Raw genomic sequence first — 21731 nt, 5'->3', positions numbered from 1 at the left:
ATGCAGGGTCTGTTTTCTTTTTTTTTATTCCTTTGAATCCTGTCTTTTGATATAGTTTGCACTATTCTGAAGCAGCCTTGGGTTCTCAGGGCTTCTTTCTGCCTCGGTTTGGAACCATGTTGAAAATGCAATCAAAGTATAGTATTGCCTAAATAAAGGATCTATTTCATAATCTTGACTTCAGAATATTAGATGAGGACTAGCCTTTTGCAGTTTACATGCTATAACCTGTGTACTGTTACTTATTTTATACTTTTTCTGCTTTATTTAAAGGCTTTGTAAACTTCTAATGTTAATTCACAGTACATTTATTTTATTTCCCTTTGGAAAAATAATATATTAATTTCCAGTTATTGACAAATACCTAAAGTAATACAGCTGAGCAGTTGGTGTGCTAAGTAATACTTGTGTAGTCTTTCAAACACGAAAAAGGTTGCTGTAATAAATAGATTGATACACTGGTATAAAAGGAACCTGGTGCTTTTATCTGAGCAAGAAGGTCTGAGTTGCACAGTTTAATTTAAGAGTGGGTGTGTGAGGAAGGACATAAAGCTGTTCCTCTCCCAAAAAATCCACCTAGTTTTACTTCCTTAAACTATTGTGGTATCTTATCTACTGTTACAAGTTTTTTATTGCTCCTTAGTTTAATCTTTTTTGGAATCGATCTTTCTTTCCCCATCAGTTCCAGCAACTCCGTGAGCAGATGGAGGCAGAAATAAGCCACCTGAAGCAGGAAAATGGTATCCTGAGAGATGCTGTCAGTACTTCTACCAATCAAATGGAGAGCAAGTATGTTAGCAGCTACTTGGAGCTCTGTGTGTGTTTAAGCCTTCCCTGAAGGGTTGTTCTGGCTTCTGCTCCTTTTGTTTCTATCTCCTTGGCTGTTTCTGAATTTGTGGTTAAACTATGAACAGTTATTTTGGGCTGGGGAGGGAGCTATTTGTATTTGCATTGAGCCAAGGCTTTCCAAACAGATTACTGTCTTTTATCAGTTTGAAGCTTGAGATTTTTGAGAGTGGGTGCTGAGGCTTTAACAGAAAGAAGTGCAGAAATGCTCAGCCACAGTTAGTGTTTTTGGCAGGGTATGTATCCTTTCCCCTGGGGCTTTAGGAGAGGTGCTGAAGCTGGTCTCTTGGGAAAACAGCAGCTCTAAATTTCTAAATCAGCCTTGCAATAAGAAAAAAATATTAACACCCTACAGTTAACGACACCACTGGCATGGCCCTTGGATTTATCTGCTGGTGTTGCAAATGTTTGGAGGAACAAAAAGGCATCTCAAGGTTTTGTCTTTTGTAAGTTATGACTTAAGCTGTCCCTGAGCTGGCAGAGAAGCTTGTATGTATTGTGGTAAAAGCTGAGCACCCCCGTAAGGTGTGTATCAGACGGGTGAATTGCTGCTAGTGGGCTTCTGCCTGTACAAAGCAAAGTGGACATTTATATGCTCTCAGATATTTGTTGCTGTTGGAGACTAGAATGTCAAAACCACTGTCAGGACTTGGAAAGGGCTCAGCATCTTCCTTTTCTGGCTACACTGTTCTTGCAGAGATGCTGCTTCTGTAGGGACCTTCCTGCTGACAGCTTCTGCCCTGCCAGGCGCAGCTCAGCAGAGGTGTGTTCTGCTGCCTGCGCCTGTCCTGCCAGGGCAGGTCGATATAACAAGAGCTTGGAGAAGGGTACTGATACCCTGATTTTAAGTGTCCTATTTGTAGAGATGAAGTATCATTATCTCTTAGGCAGTTATCTTAAAATCCTTAATTGAGGCAAACTTAAGATAAGAATAAAATGCTTCTTATTTGCTTAGACACAAAGGGGAGCCTTTTAAAATTCTTCCCTTGGGCTAGAGAAATGCATCTTCTCTCCCTAAGTGAGAGAGTGCATCAGATACCTTCATAAGTTAAGTCAAGGCCAGGAGGCAACGTATAGGCCAGAGAGATGCGTGCAGTTAGTAGTCCAGGAGGAATAGTCTTGAGAAAGTCTGAGATCAATAATCCTTTATGGGAAGAAGAAAGGCATGCGGATTTCCATGTGAGACCTTGCTTTATGCTGAGCCTCTTTAGTTTATATGAGCCTGTCCAAATTATGCCCATCAGCTTGCAAATGTTTTAAAGGAACTGATGCTTGTGGCTTATTGCTGACCTTTTGTTTCTGACTCAGTGGGTTGTAGCTGCTGTGCTGTGCTGATGGCCAAGAGTACCTGACCCTCATCCCTTTCCTAGGATGAAGCAGTGTGAAAAACAAACAAACAAACAAAACCCAAAGCAAACCCACCCAGTATAGCCCTCTGGCTGCAAATATAGGACTTGATGTTGATATTTGAGTAGCTGTTGTTATGGCCTTTGCTTCTTGTTTAAAAAAAAAAAGCTGTGAAAATGTTTATTTTTAGGCAGTCGGCTGAACTGAACAAACTGCGCCAGGATTATGCTAGGCTGGTGAATGAGCTGGGAGAGAAGAGCAGTAAGCTACAGCAAGAGGAGCTCCAGAAGAAGAATGCAGAGCAGGCAGTTGCTCAGCTGAAGGTGACTTGGGTTTTCTCTGCCTGTCGAGTTACGCTCAAGGCTTTATCTGAGCCAAGTTCTGAGTTGGGTGGGATGTGTGGTGCGTGAGAATTGCTTTACTGTTTCCCTGACCACTAAATCTCTCTGTCGTCTTTATATGCGCAAGTATCTATTACCAGATAGGCTGAGTCAGCCTATGGGCTTATTTAATGGTTTTATTCAGTACTCTGGGTTTTGAGTGATTGCAAACCGTCCTGTGAAGTGAAACTTACCCTTCCAGGTAAATATCTTTAAAAAGCTTAACAACTAGTGCTGTTGAACTTTGCTTTCTATGAGTGTACAATTCGAGCAAGATTTGATATTTTGCAGTGGTTCATCCAGATGACACTCCTTGTGTGATTTTTATTTGAAACTACATGCTTTTGCTTAATTGTATGTTTAAATTTTTAAATAAATATAGTTTTTTTTTTAAGAGTTAAAATGTAAATGGACTGGCTTCTGGATGCATCTCTCTTCTTTTGAAGAAAAGGTCTTTTGTATATTCTTTTATTTTTCTCAGAAGAGGAAGCTAGTGTTTTCAGGTGAGGATGCCAATCCAGAGCTAATTATTTTTTTCATACTTGCAATTAAGTCTTAGCAGACGTTCTCCCTGCCTCTAGACCTTGCAGGTGGAGGGTTGGTATCTAGACTTGAGACATGTTTTAATTACTAGGTGCAGATTTATGGGATGCGTGGCTAGTCTGGCTTCTAGTGTTAATTCTGAACTTGCAGGGCAAAGATGCTACACTTTCATATTACAGAAACCATCCTGTTAAGAGCCTATAATGAAATCTGTTCACAATTTGCTTTTCAAATTAATAGGCTAAACTACTCTAGGAGGAGGATTACAGGGCACTCTGTCTCTCTGATGTGCCCTAATGGAAGCAAGAAACAATTTTACTTCATTGCCATATGTTTAGGGAATAGCACTGAAGAGATGCACTCTGAATTCAAAAATAAATTAAAGGTTAAACTTCTTTTCATCACCTGTCTCTTCAATGTGAAGGTCCAGCAGCAGGAAGCAGAGAGAAGATGGGAAGAAATCCAGGCTTATCTCAGGAAAAGAACAGCAGAACATGAAGCAGCACAACAAGGCATGTATCACAAAATTCTCATGTAACACAGAATTCCCAAATAATGCTTACTACAGTGATTTGGCTGTTGCCATTTGTAAAAAAAGGGCATTTTTGAGTAAATGGCTTAAAGCTCAGGTGAAGTCAGTACTGCTTCAGCACCCTGGGAAAATAGTATGTTGTGATACCACTTAGTTTGAATGCCGCTGAGAGCTGAACCTTGGCTTGCTGGAATGAGGCTTCTAATCAGCCTCCCTGTTTACAGTAAAAATTATTTCCCCCAAAGTTAAATATTTACTTCTGAATTAAAATCCTGACATTTCTGCTACAGATGTGCAGAATAAGCTTGTGGCCAAAGACAATGAAATCCAGAGCTTGCACAGTAAACTTACTGATACAATGGTGTCAAAACAGCAGCTGGAGCAGAGGATGTTGCAGTTAATGGAGGCTGAGCAAAAGAGAGCTACTGCGGAGGACTCCATGCAAATGCAGGTGCAGGTAATATTGCTCAAATGCCTTAAGGGTTTGGTTTTTTTCCTCCCACTTTGTGCCTATGGAAACACAGTAATATCCTTGAAATGCTACTTTAGTAAAGCTTCCCCACTGAATAAAGAATTAGAAAACTGTGCCAGTCTATCATCTGGCAGCTTATGAAGTGTGAGACCTTGTGTGTGGGGCTGTGAGGAGGTCTGGGGCCATCTCAGACTTGAGAAGCACTCCGGGCAAGTCAGGAAAACGTGCTGACCCAGGCAATTTCCCAAGCTGTGAAATGACGCTATGGTCTGGGGAACACCCTGGAAGAGCGGCTGTGTACCTTTGATGTTTGCGTGAGCTCTTCTGGAGTGATCTCTCTCTTGGCATCAGGTGGTGAGAGGCAGTGTGGACATAGCTCTTGAGGGCTTCAGGGAAACCAAATGGCATACAGTGGGGCAGGGAATATTTTTCTTTTGATACAGAACAGGTTCTTATGTTTCCACTCAAACTGGTTGATCTTAGTGGGGAGAAAAACAGCGTCTTTGAAAAGTGTCTGACATGTAAATGCTAAACTGTTCTTACTAACGTAATCATGGCTAAGAGCTAATCCTAGCAAAAGTTGACTAGCTGCAGATCTCAGCCTGCTTTTCTTTCTGTGCTCTCTTACAAGGAGCTGATAGAGCAGAATGATGCTTTGAATGCTCAGCTTCAGAAGTTTCATTCACAAATGGCAGCCCAGGTACAGCATGTTCTCAGACTTTCTTTTGTAGTCATGAATTGTGAATTTTCATTAAAAGTCATATTTTTTTTTTTGTAGCTGAGTATGAGTTATGTAATGCTGAAAGCAAAGATCTTAGCATCCTCTTTTCTCATATTCGAAAACTGGTTTAAAACTTAAGCTTCTGCTGTCCTTTTGGGGGGGGAAAATCCACGTATTTCCTCCTGTAGTGGCTTTCAATTGTAACCAAAGGGTAGAATACCTTTTTGAATGTTTGTTTTTCTGTAGCTTTGCATGTGTACAATTCTGTCTTGTGGTTCTTTGGTCTTTTTGCAGTGCTCCTGTAAATCACCTGATCATGCTTTTCCCTTGTACATTGGGTTTGAAACAGAGTCTTCTGGTATCTCCCATATAAAGCTGTTTGTTCATTCCAGTGATAATTTTTGTGCAGAAGAAAAAAACCCAAAAAACCACTAAATCTGCACAATACCTTTCTCAGTTCTTTTCATTTCTAAAATTGTTTGACTAGTTTCTTTGAGAAATGATTTCTATTGTAAACCCTGTGTAAAACATCAGAGTGGCTGAAGGTGCTTCCGTGTAGATATAGGTCACAGGAATTAGCTCAAAGGCTGTAACTTCTGTGGGCACAAGTGGAGACTGTTTCTGTGCAGTTGGGGGCTGCATTCTTTTAATCATGGATGTGCTTGATGCAGTTTGATTAAATACGACATCAGACTGAAAATCTGTCATCTGGCTTTGCTTGAGGTGCTTTAATCCATTGGGTGGGGCGAGTAGTGCAGGAGAAGGCACTGTGGATTTACAGCATCTTCGTGACCTACTCCTCTCATCTCCAGCCCTTTAAAAGGGTTCTGAAAATAAATCCCTAGCAAAATTTTACTTTTTAGCTCTGGGTTACAGAAAGGGGCTGTTGGAAGGAGGTGTGTGCTTTCCCTGGGTAGCCCCACTGGCCAGGAAAATGTGTGGCCATTTTTCCACTGTGGACAGTAGGTGTGAAAATAGCGCTTTGGGGAAGCGAGGTTGGACTGAATACTACTCTGGACATCAGGGTTGATGAAACTGTTTTGGTCATTAAGGAGGACTGAAACTATTTGTTCCCTTTTGATTTCCCCCCCCACCCCCCATGCTGTTCTCTGTGGTGTGATCTGGGTAAGGCAGTATGGGAGCTGCGATAGGGTCCCTTGGGCACAAGCGCTGCGAGATCCAGGATTCTGGGGGAGGGTGAGGCTGGATAAGGAGAATCACGTACCCGAAGCACAAAATGAACATGGAAGTTCTGCCACAGCTGCTACCAAACTGTCTGTGAAACAGTCTGCAGAGGTCCCTTGATGCCTTGATAACCAGTGTGATGGGTCTCTCCTGCCCTGTTTTAGGTGACCACATAAGAAGAGGTTTTTTGCAGGGTGAAAAAATGCCACTTGCTGGTTTGCTGCTGCTGTTTCTGTTCCTAACACAAGTCCTGATGCACTGTGCAGGGTTTCCTTTTTTTAAATTCGAGTGATTTGTCAGCAGAATGTCCCGTAATGCACTTAATCCTTGGGAGACAAGTGCTGGTGGTCCCTGTGGCTTGTTTGAATCTGGTAGAGGGCAAATAAGGTGGTTCGTTTTTTTTTCTGTTGCCTTAGGCCAAAGGGGAAGGGACACTGGTATGTGCTGGTATTCCTTCAATCTTCCTTAGCCAGGGAATAGTTGGAAGCATCCTGTGTGAGTTTAAAATAACTAGACAAATTTTACAGATGCTATTCCTGGCTCACTGTAGGTGATACTTTGACTTGCTTTACCTTCAGCTATTTTATTTTATTTTTTTCCTTCTGCAGACCTCAGCTTCAGTCCTGGCAGAAGAACTACACAAAGTGTGAGCATTCATTTCCTCTGGTATTTGGGAGGTGTTACTGGCTATTAATGCATGCCACCTTTCCTCTGTGCACGTGCTGTGCATATGGGAGGGACTGGTGAAGGAAATGTTGTTGTCTGTGCTCTTAACTTCTCGCCATGGGAATGACTTGGGAGCTGGGAAACTGCTTCCTGCGGATTTCCCTTCCATGTCTGGCCTCAGGTTTGGAGTCTGTTGTATGTGGCTCTATATGCTACACAGAAAGCCATGTCTCCTCTCTTGTTTACTGCTGCCTGTGTACAGGGATCAGTGCAGCGTGCAGGAATGTGTGTGACCATGAGAACTGTTTAATATTTGGGCTATATGGCTGTGCCAGGAGACTTCTTCCTTTGGGAGATGGGGTGGTAGTTGTGTTTCAGAGCTAGAGAATGTCTCATAAGTTTTTGGCAAGCACGCAACATTTAAAACGGATGGAAAAGCTTTTGGACCCAAAGTGTACTGTCAAGCAGGATTTAGGGTAGGAGCTGGACTTAAGGGCCAGCGTGTATTTTGTGTTTAGCCTGATGCTTCACATGCTGCTTTCATCCAAGATCTTTTGGTACTGATACGTCATTTCTCATCTGTGCAGGATTGCAGAAAAGGACAAACAGATAAAGCAGATGGAGGACTCATTAGGCAATGAACATGCCAACTTAACCAACAAGGAGGAAGAGCTCAAGGTATGATAAAAGCACGTGTAAATGCCAGCTGATACAGGGAGAGGCTTATTGTCTGTGTGTATAAAATGAAGCCTGCAAGGCAACTGCCTTTGGGTCTAGAAACAGCTCTTTCCGCTACAAGTGTGCTGATTTTGCTCTTCTAGGCAAGACCAGTGCTTGATGCTGGGAAACTGTTGATAAGAAAGCTTGAGGTTTTTCCTTGCTATTATCTCTAGAGTCCTTCTAAAAGTAAACTGAAATATTTTGCACTGGAGAGTGAACTTACCTGAAGTACTGTCTCTATGCAAAATTCAAATATATTTCTTTTCCTCCTTCCTTCAGGTCTTACAGAATATGAACCTATCCCTGAAATCAGAAGTACAGAAGTTACAGGCTCTGACAAATGAACAGGTAAAATAATTGTTTCATTAAATATTTAATTTTACTCTCTTCCCACTACCTATTCTGTCATAAATGCAAATGCAGGTTGGTTGGCTCTAAGCGAGCTGTGCTTAAGCACATTAAAGGTGTGTGGCTACCGAATCAGGCTAATACGTGATTCCCTGGAGTTCCTGCAGCTGGTGGGAGGCCTATTTCTTACCCTTCCTTTACCAGCAAAATCTTTCTTACTTGGATATCCACGTTACTGAAGCAATTTGCTTGGTTTAGATTTGCATGCATGCAGGAGTGAACACAACTGCATTTGAATATGCAGTCCTGGAATTTATATACAAGGGTCACAAGCATCCGTCTAAAAACCCCAAAAGCACACAATCCTCTCTCTTTCACCACATATCTTTTTAGAACCAAACAAAATGCTGCCCCTCTGTTACTGCTACGTGGTTTGTTCATTACAGAGGTGAAAATGAAGTGTTTAATTAGAGATAATCCTGGCTGTCAAATGAACCTCTTGGAGATCTTCTTCCCTTTGAGTAACTGCATGTTTGCTTGGTATATTTTGGTGTTTTAAGAGGGCATGAAGACAAGCTTAACCCCTTTCACTCTTGCTGGTGAGTCATGTGCCGAGAGGCCAAATGACTTGTTCTAGCTTTTTAATATTGTGGAATGAAAGGTTGATTGAATCATGTGATGTATCCTAAGTCTGTGTTAATCCTCTTTATATCTAGGCTGCTGCTGCACATGAGCTGGAAAGGATGCAGAAAAGGTAAATAGCTCTGGCATTTGATAAACAATGTTTGTCAGTCTTACGTTCTTTTGAATCGATGCTTTTTATAAGAATTGGATGAGGAAACATACTTAACTGTTCTGCTGTGTCTCAGCATTCACATCAAAGATGACAAAATAAGAACTCTTGAAGATCAGCTTCGAGAAGAACTTGCTCAGATTTCAAATACAAAAGAAGAATTCAAGGTAAGATACAGAATAGCTGTTCTTGTGCTTATTTACATTAAGTTTTCAAGATTTCAGAGTTGGTGGAGCAGTTCATACAACTGAAAGTTGATTTGTAACATAGAACTGACTTTTGGGTGTTAAGGTAAATTACAGTATTCTGCTCACAAGGCAAGAGCAATGTGAGTTGTCACAGTAGTAGCAACAGACTGTGCAGCAGAGCAAGAGAGGGGATAACACAAGTGAAGTGCGGCGTCTGCAGTTGTGAAGAGTGAGATTTATGAAATCTGCATGAGGAGGTTGTGTTCGGTAAAAGCTATATGGTTTTCCTGCATCCCATCTTCTAATATGACTTTCAAGGCCTTGACATGTGCCTTTGTTGCTTGGATTATCATGTTGTCAGGTCTTTTTTTTTTTCGTGTCAAGGTAGGTGTAAAAATGCTTATTTTTCTTCTGCTGTCTTCCAAATTGTTTCTCATAAGGCTGCAGCTAAATTGCCGAAGCTTCTAGATCTGACATCTGGGGTCTGCACAGCAAAGCTGGTACTTGTTTCTAGATGGTGTGCGCAGAGAACAACTTAACTCCTCCTTGCTCTCTGCCACCTTAGCCTTTTTCTTCTGAACTTTAGCTGTTAGAAATAGACCTGCTTCCCAGGAAAGGTGATGACTCCATCTTTTAACTCCTTTAAAGCCCATGTTTGGTACTGCTGCTCTTCTGATGTTGCTGGTGAAAGGTCGCTCACTCTGAATCTCATAATGTCAAGTTGGTAGGTTTGCTGGTGGGGAGTGGCAGAGGCAGCAGGCTTTTGTAGGGGAAGCCACGCCTCGTGAGTCTCCTGGAGTCTTCAAGGTGTTAGCAAGCAGGTGGTAAACTTGATCCGTGTATTAAAGTGTCACTTTCAAAGAGGTTTTGATGAGAGTCCCTTGCAAGGCTCCGTAGTTTCTCTAAGCTGTCAGAGAATGAGGGAAGAAGTTTGCTCAATTAGGAGAATAGGAAACAAAGTACAACTTCTGTTGATTTTTGTAATAAAATTATTGACTGAATCTTCAGTGAAGTGTGTACTGGGTAATGGCTGCATAAACTGTCTGCAAAGGGGAGTGGGAGGAGATGACAGGCTTCAGTAAGTCGGCAAGTCTCAAGTTTGTGACGCTCTCGGGGCTTTCAGAGTGGTGGAACATTGTAAAATGGCAGGTGAAGTGGTGACAATGAATACAAGGAGGAGGAATAATCTGAACTTCCTTTAGTGTGATGGTTATGCAGTAACTGTTACCCAGGGAAAAGGCCTTAAAAGCGTGGATGGTTATGTGCTGAGATCAACTCAGTGCTAAGTAATGGCAAAAATCATCTGGAGGCAATGGTAGCAGTTCTTGGGGAGTGAATAGAGAACTGAACACAGATCGCCATCATAGTGATACTGTGGAAATCCGTAGTGTGCTCTCAGCATGAATATTATGTGCCCTTCTAGTCTCTTCTTCCTCCTGTCTTTGATCCCAAACATAAGCCAGAGCAGCTCTGTACTAAATGCTTCCACCTGAGGAAGTGTTGCTTTTTTCCCATGTGCCTGAAAGAGGGCGAAGCCATGTTCAAAACAGAGCAATTCCTTTAATCCTCGCCATTGCTGTCCCTTCCCACTTGGGTTGTCCCTGTAAGGCTCTGGGTCCGAAGCACAAATCATGTGTCCTGCTTTTTACTTCTGTAAAACACCAAGCAAGTCTTTTTAAAGACTTTATAAAGCAAAAAGCAATAAATAGAAGAGGATTTTAAAATACAGACAGGCAGCCTGTTAAGGACTGCTGTGACTGCTGCATGGAGGAGAAATGCTGGAGGGGGGGCAAGGTCTGTGGTATGGTTGTTGACTGCAGTGTGGGAGCTAAGCAAACCTCTGCTGCTGGACTGCCAATTCCTTGCTGTGCATCCTCTGTGTTAAGGCAGCTGAAGAGAACTAGAGGTGATCCCAGACCATTTGCTTCGCCAGATGAGTGTTTTGTAAGAGGAAGCTATCAAATCTTGACATGATGCTGATACTGCTTGAGGAGAAAAATGCAGTTTCTCTTGCCTCTCACACTTGGTACTGTCTGATTCTCTGCCAAGGGAATGAAGATGGTAACAGCTGAATTTCTCATGGGAACATAAGGACAACAGTAATAATACAGAAAAGCAAGAAAGAAGGGGAAGGGCCTCTTTGTAATCTTGTAGCTTCCAAAGAACTCACTCTAACGACTTCTGTGCTATTTAATTGCCTCACTGCTGTTATGAAAATGCCATAGTTAGGGTTTGCAGTTCTGAACTGATAGAATGATTAAATTTCTTTCCAGGTTCTCAAGGATCAAAATACAACTTTACAAGCTGAAGTTCAGAAGCTGCAGACTCTCCTGTCTGAGCAGGTATAGCCGGTGTTTGCTGAGGCTGTGTGAAAGATCTTCTGTTCTTTTTAGCTTCTTAAGTATTTTTTTTTCTTAAGCTGGCCCTAGGCTGAGCTGCGTGGTGTCAAAGCCTGTTGCTTTTTAGGTATTTTCTCTTCCATGGAGGGTTCATTTAAGGCAGTTGTGACTGTTTTCTAGACCCAGTCACAAGTGTCCAAACAAAATGTGGATTTTTTTCCTCCCCTGAAGAATGGTAGCTTAACACAAGCAAGAACTTATTTCTGCATCCTCCCCCAGTTTTATTGGCAATTTTTCTAGAATAAAGAATTCCCATGAACAACCAGCCCTTCCAGGGGAGAGAGGGCTCTTACTGGGCTGTGGAGACACCAGAGTAAGATCTTTATCCTACATGTTCTCCATCCTGGAATGAATTCTCAAACCAGTAGTAACCAAAGAACAGACCCATGGAATGGAAAGCTTGCATTGTGATGGCTTTTGTCCCTCCTCTTGTATATTTTTGCCCATGGCCCACCTGCTGCAGCCAGCCGGACTGGTACTCCCTCAGGATGCTGCAGGTTCAAAGCTGTCGTGTTGCTCAGCCCCATCTCCTTTGCGAGTGTTGCCTGGGAGAGCTCTTGTGAACACCCCTGACTTTGTACCATTGTGGAACGAGAAGACTTCCTGAAACACTGGAAAAAGACTTGCAGGACAGGAAACTTATTTCTTCTGCACTAGTGTCTGCTAGTCAGCAGCTCCCTGTCTGGAGCAGCTCCCTTTCTTCTGGTGGAGAACCAGATTTTGCAGCCTTATTCTCCTGGGTCTGGCTGACTTGGTGTCTGAAATAGTGGGGCTGACTTTTCTTTGTAGCTGGCTTATGTTTCTCATGTGTCTCTCACAATGTTCTGCTGAGTGAGCCTCACGTGAAGCTTGTGGTTTTGATAAATGCTTGAGAGGCAGATTTTTCAGGTACTGAGGTGGCTGCTATGGATTAAATGGCATACCGTACTTGGCATGCTTGATACTCCCTATGATCACTGGGACCCCGTGTCCCACGGCATCTTGTCACCAGAACACCTGTAGTCCGTCAGTGTAAAACTACCAAGGCATTTGGGCTGGATCTGTGCCTCCCCTGAGAGACTGACATCTTTCCAGCATCAATAGTGGACACACATGCCCTGTGGACATTCTCCCCCTACTTTATTTTCCCTTTTGGATTGGTGTGGTAACTAAGCTTCTGGTTAAGTTGATGTTCTCCAGTTATTTGTGTTTTTAGAATCCCAAGCCGCTATTGATCCCATTAATGATTACACTATTGTGTTTTTTATAGGCAAACAAAGACTTGTTAGAGCAGATGGAAAGAAGGTAAGAAACTTTTTTTCTTTTGAATCAGAGGCTAAAATAAAGATCTAGTTTTGTGGGCAACAAGATTACTGTTGATAGATGAACTGCCTTCAAAGGTTAACTTTTTTTCCTAATACTCACTTTTGATTTCTCAGCATGAGAGAGAGGGATGATAAAATCAAGACAGTTGAAGAGCTGCTTGAGGCAGGACTCATACAGGTGGCTAATAAAGAGGAGGAGCTGAAGGTAAAATCTCTTGTATTATCTTTTTATGGGGAAGTGAAGATTAAGTGCTCCTGTGCAAAGTGTATGTTTGAGTGCTCATAGTGCAGTCTGAGATAATTCCCTTTGAGTAGGAAAAGCATCTCATGGAGTCAAGGTTAAAACCTTCTTGGTAAGATAGACTAAGTGTGAGCATTGATGGCAGACTGCAAGTGCTTCTCTGCTTAGTCTAGAGCAGATTTTGCTTGCATGCATACCTGGTGTCTTTTGGAATAAAGTGAATACATCTCTAGAGCTGTATGTTTAGCCTAATCTGCAGCAAGTCTGTCTTTTAGGAAAGGGTGTTTTGTGAAAACTTGGCAGTATGGGACTCTTGCATGTGTTTGCTTAGGTGGTAATCGGAAGGGTTAAATGGACTGTAAACTAGTGACAGTTCTGGAATGATGCTAAAGGTATTTCCTTCCTCTTCTGTTTTTAAGGAAGCTAGTGATGAGAAGACAGGAAAGCCAGTACAGAAATCCCTGTCTGTTTTCAGATGGGTTTTGCTGGAAAGCTGTGTCCTCTCTACCCAGACATAGCCAAGACAATGCTCACTTTGTTAATGTCCCTAAATTCCAGGTGCATCGCTGACACCCCTGTACTGGGGAGGGGTTGCACACTAGCAGACTGTCAGGTTACTAAACAGCCAAAGGTGTGAGCACGTCACCTTGATGTTTCCCTGGACTCTGGATTCCTATAGATTGAAGCCCACTCTGAGTTGTCCGTAATGAATAATTAGTCCATTGAATACTTTGGCTCCAGCTGCTGCAGAAGGGGGTCTCTTTCAGAGTTTCAAAGTATTTCAGTTGTTCTAAAAGAAATTACTTTTCTGTCAAGCTTAACACTTTTTCCCCACCAAATGAGTCTTTCATTATCTGTGTGTCTGCTTTCAAAGGCATTGCGAACGGAAAATTCATCCTTGAGAAAAGAACTTCAAAGTCTGCAAATCCAGCAATCGGAGCAGGTAGTACTTTTCATCTAAAACTTCTATTACACCTAAACTAAATCTAAAAGAATCTTGCTGTGGTTGCAAAAGTCAAGGGAAAAAGGTGAAGATATCTTTGAAGCCTGTTGGCAAAGCATCCTGTTTTCTTCCAGCATTGGTCTGGAACTGATATTTGGTCAAATATTTCCTTTGCGTAAGTGTCAGAAACGTGCAGATGTCAAGGTTCCAATTCAGCGGTGGTTCTGGGTTGATTTGAGTTTGCCACATGCTGATATGGGTGTGGGTTGCTTTTTTTTTTTTCCAGCAGCCTCGTGCAGCAAGCCTAGCTGGTAGGCAGCTCATACTGTATCAGCTTCATTTTGCTGGTTATTTGAGCTTTCTAGTGTTAACCCACACTTGTGCAGGTGTGATTTAGTCCCCGTCTGCTTAAGTCTCTGTTCAGTGACACGGTCACAGTATTATAATTTTTGATGTGCACTCGGTGCTGATCGGGAAGTGCCTTTCCTTGACATCCAGCTTTGCTTGGACAGCTCAGGAGGGCACTTAATTTCTAGTAAATCGTTTCTGGGCAAGGAGAAGCACAGTAACTATGGAGAGGTGTACAGTAGTGCCAGTATGAAAAGGTTAGCTGGTCCTGAACCTCAGCCTTTCCTGGTAAAGATGGTGTGGGTTTGCTTTTGTTTTTGTGGAACTTGCAGCAGACTTGGTATTAGTGGTTTGCCAGGAACTGCAGACCAACAGCTAATTTTCTCAGGAGCAGCCAGATAGATGAAGCCAATAGGCTGCTACTTAGTTTACCTAGTGCCGGAGTACTCAAGCTCTCCTTACCCCTCAACACTTGCAGATTGTTTTACTCTCTTCTGTTTTTCTAAATTGAAGCTCTTTTGAAACAGGTTTCCTTCCAATCACTGGTGGAAGAACTTCAGAAAGTGTAAGTTACTGCATGGATTTAATTTCTGATTGTTACTTCTGTCTGTCTTTATTCCATGATTACAAGTGTTTTGCTTCTCTGAAATGAATTGCTTTTAAATGGGTGAAGTGTATGTGTGTGTGTGGCAGGAAGCATTATCACTTTGGAAACACGTCATGTCAGGTCAATACCTTTTTGAAAATCCAGTTGCTTCTCTGCTAAGCAATTAACTTCATAAGCCTAACTTTGACTAGATGAGGCATTGCGCTGAATTGTCAGATAATTGTTTTTCTTCAGTAGGCGCTCTGAAAGGAGTGAGCTTCTTCACTGTCTGTGTGGATATTTGAAGTTGATAAATACTTGGCTGGAATGTCCAGTGAATGCTGAAGTTAAGTGTGTGTCATTCCAGGGACTATGGATACCTTCACTTGCATTTTTAGACAGTAATTGTATCTATTTAGCATGTGAACTACTGGTTATATAAAGCCAGCTTGTTCTGCACTATTCCCAGTCTTATTCCTCCTGTTTGTTTCTCCTGCTTGGTCCCACTGTGATCCCAGAGGCTGGTGATGTGGTAACAGAACCAAAGCTTGTGTATTTGCTCAAATAGCGCATTTGTTCAGCCAGCTAATGTTGCTCCTTTGCTCTTTTTAAGGATCCATGAGAAGGATGGAAAAATAAAATCAGTGGAAGAACTGCTACAAGCTGAAATCCTTAAAGTAGCAAACAAGGAGAAGACTGTTCAGGTATCTATCTCTGCAATACCTGCCTGCCTTTGTGTCTCTATGCCACCGACTACCATTTGTTTGTTACTGCATGGCATTCTATAGTGATGGATTTGTAGCATCCATTTTTGTGGCGTTTTTGTGTTTCCATTGTCCAATCCTGTCTGTTTTGTCATTGAAAAGGCTTTGACACAGGAAATAGAGGCTCTGAAAGAAGAAGTAGGAAATTCCCAGCTTGAGATGGAGAAACAGGTAAAATACCTTAGTGCCAGAAGTGTGAAACAGCCTTGCCTGCTCACTCATTTCTGTTCTAGTGTTTTCTTTCACTGGTGAATGTCATTGGGAAAGGGAACTTTTCAATGGTAGAGCTACACTATTCCTGAATATAAAGCTGTAAATATGTAGTATAACTACTGCTGTTCTTCAGAAACCACATTCCTCTGGATGCCTGAGCTTTTTGGACTTTTAGTATGAAATTTGGCAAGAATTGCTATAACTTAAAGCATTGTAGCTCTGGCTGGGCATATTGCATACTGTTCCTGTGGTAAACATGAAACCCTGGGACATGCTTTGAGGCTGGCAACTCAGAAATCTCAAGGGCTGAAGGTGCTTCTCCTTTTCTGTGTTGCTAGAACAACACTACGGGCCCAAAGAGTGTCTGGTTTCCAGGTAAATCTCAGACTATTTTCTTTCCAGTGTCCAAAGAAAGCCTGTCTTGGCAGAGTAAGTTTTACTCTAGCTATCAGGAATGCAGAAATGGAGGAGTATTGGCTTTTTTGGCATGTTTGCTGCCTAGCATCCAAAACAGCGGGAACCCACGTTTCCTTAGGGAGCCCATTCTGCAGGCAGCTTAATCCATCGTGCTGTCAGGAAGTTTGCTTGCTTGTTTGTGTGGGGTGTGTGGGTTGTTTTTTTTGGTCTATGCTCTTTTTTTTTTGTGTGGTGTTTTTTTTGTTTGTTTGTTTTTCAGTCTTTCTAGCTACATTCCAACATGTCACCCCCTTTTCTTCTTTCCCTAGTGTTAAAGTTTTGTCCTTTTTAGGCAAAGCTTCAGAGATTGTGTTTCCGTCTTGGGCTTTTCCTCCAAAGCAAATTCCCAGGAACTGGAGGAATTGCTTGTGTGTGTTTCCTTCCCTGGAACTGACACAGAGCCCAGAACAAAATGCAGTTTAGAGTTGCTGTCTCTGGAGAGCTACATGTGAGGGATTCTTGCTCCAAAGGTGGTATATTTTGCACCTTTTGGTCTCCTGCAAGCAGAATAGTTTTTTGGGAATGTCTGAAACTCCTGCCATGTTGTGGTAGAGGACTAAACTAAGCTGTCTGGACAGCCAGTATCTGCACAGCCACTGTCAGGCTTTTATGCAAAATTCAAAGGAAGTATTCCTACTAAATCTCATTTCTTCAATCCATGTTCAGCCTTAGAATTGGAATTTAAGGGAGTGCTGACATTGGAGAGAGCGTCTAAAAAGCACTTGCTTGTGCAAAAGTCGAACTGACCAGGGATGATCTCTGATTTGAGCTGCAGTTGCTAGTGAGATGGTTGTCATCATCAGTGTCTGCTTCTTCCTCTGTCTCTCGTGGTGGAAGGGTGCTCCAGTGGGCCTGCTTGTGTTCCCATTTGCACGATTTTCTTTTCTGCTCTGGAAGTCACATTTAAAATATGTGGAGAAAGTAAATAGTGGAGACACTTGCCTTCTCATAATTTATTTTCCCACCAAAAAAAAAGTGTGGTTGTGCTTACATCACTGTAACAAATAGTGCTTGTCTTAATAATGTCTAATGAGTTTCCCCTGTTTCTCCCTAGAGCAGTTTATAGCATTTATGTGTCTTTTTCCCATGTGCATTGAACTGAAGTACTGATTATTTTCTTTAGGTGTCGATTACATCACAAGTCAAAGAACTTCAGACTCTGTAAGTACAGTTGTTAACATGTCTGATCTGCCCTGTGCACCCCTTGCTTCCCTGCTCCAGTCTATTTTAACTTAAAATGGTCTTGCCTTGTGTTTGCACTTCACTGAAATGATCCAGGCTGTTAGCCCTGACCTTAGCAGACGTGTGTCCTTATTAGAAATACTTGGTCCCGTCTGAGGCAGCAAACAAGTTGAAGTGCTGCATGGCTTCATGAGCCCCAATTAAACTACAAGGGATTAAATTCAAGACAGGATGGAAAGATATAGGCAAGTCACTATGGCAAACTTTGGAAATATCTGTGCCATAGCTGGGTGGGTAAGTGAGAATTTAGCCACCATGGTCATCAGTCCCTTATGTTCCCAATGGGAAGGGGGAAGAAAGTATTTTTAGATGAGGAGAGCACATGTGTGTGTAATTCCTGCAATATATGTCAGTGCAGAATTTGTCTGCTTTCACTTAACGAGAAGTACCATTGATCAAGGGCTTCTCCTGCTAATCCAGACTGAAGTGGAAGTGTTCATACGTTGGTTTTTAGTGGCTGAATTGTGTTTGTGCCATTGATCGCATATGCTGCTTTTGTTATGTGCTGCAAAGCACAGGATGTCTCTTTTCCAGATGGATAAAAGAGCAAGGGTTTATGCTGTGTGTCTGTGTGTGTTTAATTGTACAGGTTGAAAGGAAAGGAGAAGCAGGTGAAAACCATGGAGGCCTTATTGGAAGAGAAGGAGAAAGAGATTGTTAAGAAAGGAGAATGGCTGCAGGTAGGCTTCCTTGGTATTCTAAAGGGAAATAAGTTCTGTTGCAGTATTTCTGGCTGTGGAAAAGTTATGTTAACAGTTCTAAACTTGTTGTTTTTTTGTTTTTTTTGGGTTTTTTTTGTCCAAAGGGTCAGAAGGATACTATTGCACAATTAACCAGTAAAGTTCAGGAGTTAGAACAGCAGAACCTGCAACAGCTCCAGCAGGTACGGCCTCCACAGTGGATGTGGTTTGGGAGTGCTACTCCACTGAACTGGAAGATGTTGGTTTTGTCCTCTACCTCTCGCAAAGGGTTTGCATTGGCTTCAACCTACAGAGCTATTTTAAATCCTGCTTGGCTAAACTGGTAGTCTACAGTGCAGAGCCCACTAGTTCAACTGTGTTCATCCAAAACAGGTTTTACATAGATGACAAGGTCTGAGAGCTTTTCTTTAACCTGAATGGTACTGTGCGTGATGAATAGCTTTGGTGGTCTGAAAACTTTGAAGCTCATAGACAGAATCATGGCTGTGTCGTAGGTAGCTCCTTGCCAGACTTAAGTAGCATCTCTCCAGGGCTATGGTCATGGAGGAACTCTTGCTGTAACTGAACGTAGCAGCTCCTCTTGAAGTGGTCAGACTTTGCTGTGATTTCTTCCTGCCTTTATCTGTTGCAGAAGTTGCAACTGGGTGGAATATTTTGGCTTTCTAGTTCCTGCACTGGACTTGAGAACAGGCAACTGGACATCCTTGAAGCCAGTTGTTACTTAATGGAAGAGGTTTTTCCAGTGACGTGGTATTCCAGCTCGGTTGCGATTTTTATCAATGATAAAGGGGAGAAACTGAGTTGTGCTTTTGTTTTGGGTGGATGTCTAGACAGGCATTTATCCCAGGGGAAAGGTGTAATGGAGAGAAATTGGCTGGTGTGAAGTTTGGGATGCTTGGTGTAAGCTGCGCTCCTGAAATCCATTGTATTTAGATATTCTTGGAGCAATGTCTGATGCAAAATTCCTGGTATTTTTTTGGCGAGTATCTTGCAAGCCGTGCGGTGCCCCTGCTCGTGCAAAGAGTTGCTGTTAAGTTGAAAACTTTACTGTGCCATCAAAATGAAGTTGGGAATTATTTTGTTTTTCAGTTACCTGCTGCATCCCAAGTCCAGGAGCTGGAGAGCCTGTGAGTATGCTTAGTAGCAGTTTCTCAAGCGCCTGCTGATAATATGCATTCAGTGCTGGCGCTTATCTTAAATTGGAATGTATGAATTGGTTTCAAGAATTTTATGGGCTTTGCTAAAATAAGCTGTTAGTGCTGATGGACGTACACCAGCCAGCGCGTCTGCTGCTGTGTATAATAGCAAGCGTCTGGCGTCCCTGCCTGGCGTGCCTAAGTAGTAGTGCTCATACACTTTGTGAAAGTGAATGATCGCCCAGGGCTCTACTAACTAGTGAAATTGCTGCTACTTCTTGTGTCTAGTGATAATTTCTCCTTCTGTTTAGCATGTTTAAAAGAGTGTGGATTTTAAGTGCCTGTGGCTGAGTCGGTAAAAGCAATGAACAGATACAGTTTGCCATTTTCAGTCTGAGATGCAATAGCCAATTCTCCAGCTCCTGTTTTATGGAGAAATGCTGCCAGACTTTCCTCTGTTTTGACTCTGCTTTGTCTGGCTGCTCTAAGTCAGAAGAAGGTTGTATGAAACTGTGCCAAAAAGGGCTCTGTCTTCAAACCAGCTCTTGTAATGTGCTGCCCTCCCAGCAGAGCTCCTGTATAGCCAGAACATGGTACCTAAGGCAGCCTCACCTTTAGGAGACTGTCCCTGGCACCTTCACACCCAGCTGGCTTGCAGGATTTGCTCAGGTGATCAATTGCTTCTCTCCCACTTTGGCTCTGAACGCTGTTGGGATCAGCTATGACTAAATGTGTTTGCTGATTGATGTATGAAATGAATAGCTTGCTTCAGGCCAGTTCTTAGCAGGTAAGTGTTTGCAATACATGTTGTTGTAGCTGGCACGTATTTTTGTTAGCTTTCTTGGTTTGGAGCCATAGTGTAATGGTTTCTTCTCAGTGTGTGCATGTGCTCTCCTTTTGGCTGATTGTTATATATAGCATACAAAAGACATTTATCTTCTGCTGCTGAAAACTGTCCCAGCTAGAGCGTCCATCCCTTTTTAGCATAAATTCTTACCCTTTTTTTCTTTCTTTCTAAACCATCTCTGCAGGTTGAAAGGGGAAGAAGAACAAATGAAGAAGTTGAAAGCTGTGGTGGAAGAAAAAGAGAGAGAAATTGCAAGCCAAGTACAACAGCTGCAGGTAAAGTTTTGATAGAAGTGTCTTGTGTTGTAAGGAGTGTGTATGTTTTGTGAGTGTATATCTGTATGTATACATGTGTATATATTGCCTCCTCTTTCAACAGGATGTGCAAAAGGAAAACGAATCTTTTAAAGTTCAACTTCAAGAACTAAAGCAGGAGAATTGCAAACAGGTACAGCTTCCAATTACTGAGTGAAGTGGAAGGGGGTGGTGGTAGCTTGAATGGGTGGCATGGAAAACTGGTAGTTGTATTGACCATTGAAATCCAGGGGCAGCTTTGGGGTCGGATTGCACAAAGCCAGCTTTTCTGGTGGTTGCATATCTCTTTCTGCTTCCCTTTATCGTGTGAGTTTGCAGCCTTGTGCTCTTCCTTACGCCTGCTGTGTTCTCATCTAGCTTTCCACCCCTGTCTTTACACACTGTATCACAGCCTGGCTTCTGGCTGAAGGAGGCTGGACAAGACTCCCTTGGAGGCCAAGAGTGCAGCTGCTTAGTGTTGCAGCAGTGCCTGTTAACAAGGCAGATCACGCCCTCTGCACCAGTCTTTGGTGCTGATCTGCTCCTAATGAGTTTCTGATCTGTTTGTAGGCATCTCTGGCTGTCCAAAGCGAGGAGCTTCTGCAAGTGTGAGTACTGCCAGAAGTTGCATGTGATAAATAAGCGCTTCATTTCACTTATCGCTCAGGAAATTTAAAAGATGAAATAAATGCCAAATGTACAATATTGATGTGTGAGAAGTGGCCAGTAAAACCAGATCTTTACTATCTAATAAAACTTGAACATAGAGGTTCTGATCACGCTAATAATTCTCAGCTGCAGTCTTCTGCAGACAGTGCTTGCAATATGTTGTGCCCACAATGTAAGCAAGTCATGATTGATTTAATTTTAAATGCATGCCAGCTCAGCTGTATGTCTGAAGAGTTAAATGTTGGTGTTTCAAGCAAAAGTGACAGGCTTTTTTCTTGGAACTTCATCTTAGTAGAGGGTTGTTCATATTATAAAATCATCTGGTGGAAATCTCTTCCGAGGGAGAATCTCAGGGGTAAAAATGTGTTGAAACATAAAGCTGAAGCGCACTAAAGAACTATGTGGAAGCTAATGCCATACCGGCTTATATTGTGCTACATAAATTACCACTGTCATGCATTTTTGGCTGCCTGATTTATTTTTCTTTTAAGTTAAATGACTTATAAATTGTGGACTAGGTGCTTGAAAAAGAATGCTTTTATCCAGCAGGCAGTGCCTGTTCCGTGGCATTGTACTAGTGTGGGCTGGCTGACTTATCCTCATCTAATGCGTTGCCTTTCCGTGGCCTTGATAAATGTGTGCAGATGCCTGTTGTAGGCAAACAACAGCTTTACAACGGGCTTTGCTCTGGCAGCCCGCAGTTCACAGAGCAGTAGGAAGCAAGCGGTGCTGCCAAGTCAGTGAGAGCAGCTTTTCAAAGAGTGTGTTGCTGGAAGGGAAGGCACGTTAGTGTATGTGAAGGGGTGTCAGTGCTTCAATTGAAACTTTTTAAATGTCTCCTGACTTGT

At 42.4% G+C, this 21731-nt stretch overlaps 1 protein-coding gene across 13 annotated transcripts in view; it reads left to right on the top strand.

Annotated features, from left to right (window-relative positions):
* Positions 1-21731, top strand: part of KTN1 (kinectin 1) — a 78909-nt gene that overhangs the window by 38624 nt on the left and 18554 nt on the right. For 7 of the 13 annotated variants that reach the window (XM_074821065.1, XM_074821067.1, XM_074821064.1 and 4 more), the window contains 24 exons: positions 683-789; positions 2384-2516; positions 3541-3628; positions 3939-4105; positions 4752-4820; positions 6635-6672; positions 7280-7370; positions 7692-7760; positions 8477-8514; positions 8630-8720; positions 11015-11083; positions 12390-12424; positions 12559-12649; positions 13560-13628; positions 14504-14541; positions 15176-15266; positions 15429-15497; positions 17119-17156; positions 17827-17917; positions 18043-18120; positions 19028-19065; positions 20106-20196; positions 20300-20368; positions 20785-20822. In XM_074821065.1, coding sequence (XP_074677166.1) covers positions 683-789; positions 2384-2516; positions 3541-3628; positions 3939-4105; positions 4752-4820; positions 6635-6672; positions 7280-7370; positions 7692-7760; positions 8477-8514; positions 8630-8720; positions 11015-11083; positions 12390-12424; positions 12559-12649; positions 13560-13628; positions 14504-14541; positions 15176-15266; positions 15429-15497; positions 17119-17156; positions 17827-17917; positions 18043-18120; positions 19028-19065; positions 20106-20196; positions 20300-20368; positions 20785-20822 — 1796 coding nt within the window. The remainder of the gene's footprint in view (positions 1-682; positions 790-2383; positions 2517-3540; positions 3629-3938; positions 4106-4751; positions 4821-6634; positions 6673-7279; positions 7371-7691; positions 7761-8476; positions 8515-8629; positions 8721-11014; positions 11084-12389; positions 12425-12558; positions 12650-13559; positions 13629-14503; positions 14542-15175; positions 15267-15428; positions 15498-17118; positions 17157-17826; positions 17918-18042; positions 18121-19027; positions 19066-20105; positions 20197-20299; positions 20369-20784; positions 20823-21731) is intronic. The other 6 variants (XM_074821061.1, XM_074821072.1, XM_074821071.1 and 3 more) reach the window with 2 other exon arrangements.

This window comes from Strix aluco, chromosome 4 (genome assembly GCF_031877795.1).
Source record: "Strix aluco isolate bStrAlu1 chromosome 4, bStrAlu1.hap1, whole genome shotgun sequence".
In the NCBI taxonomy this organism is placed as follows: domain Eukaryota; kingdom Metazoa; phylum Chordata; class Aves; order Strigiformes; family Strigidae; genus Strix; species Strix aluco.
The sequence above is the reverse complement of the archived record's forward strand: the minus strand, read 5'-3'. Positions and strand labels throughout refer to the sequence as shown.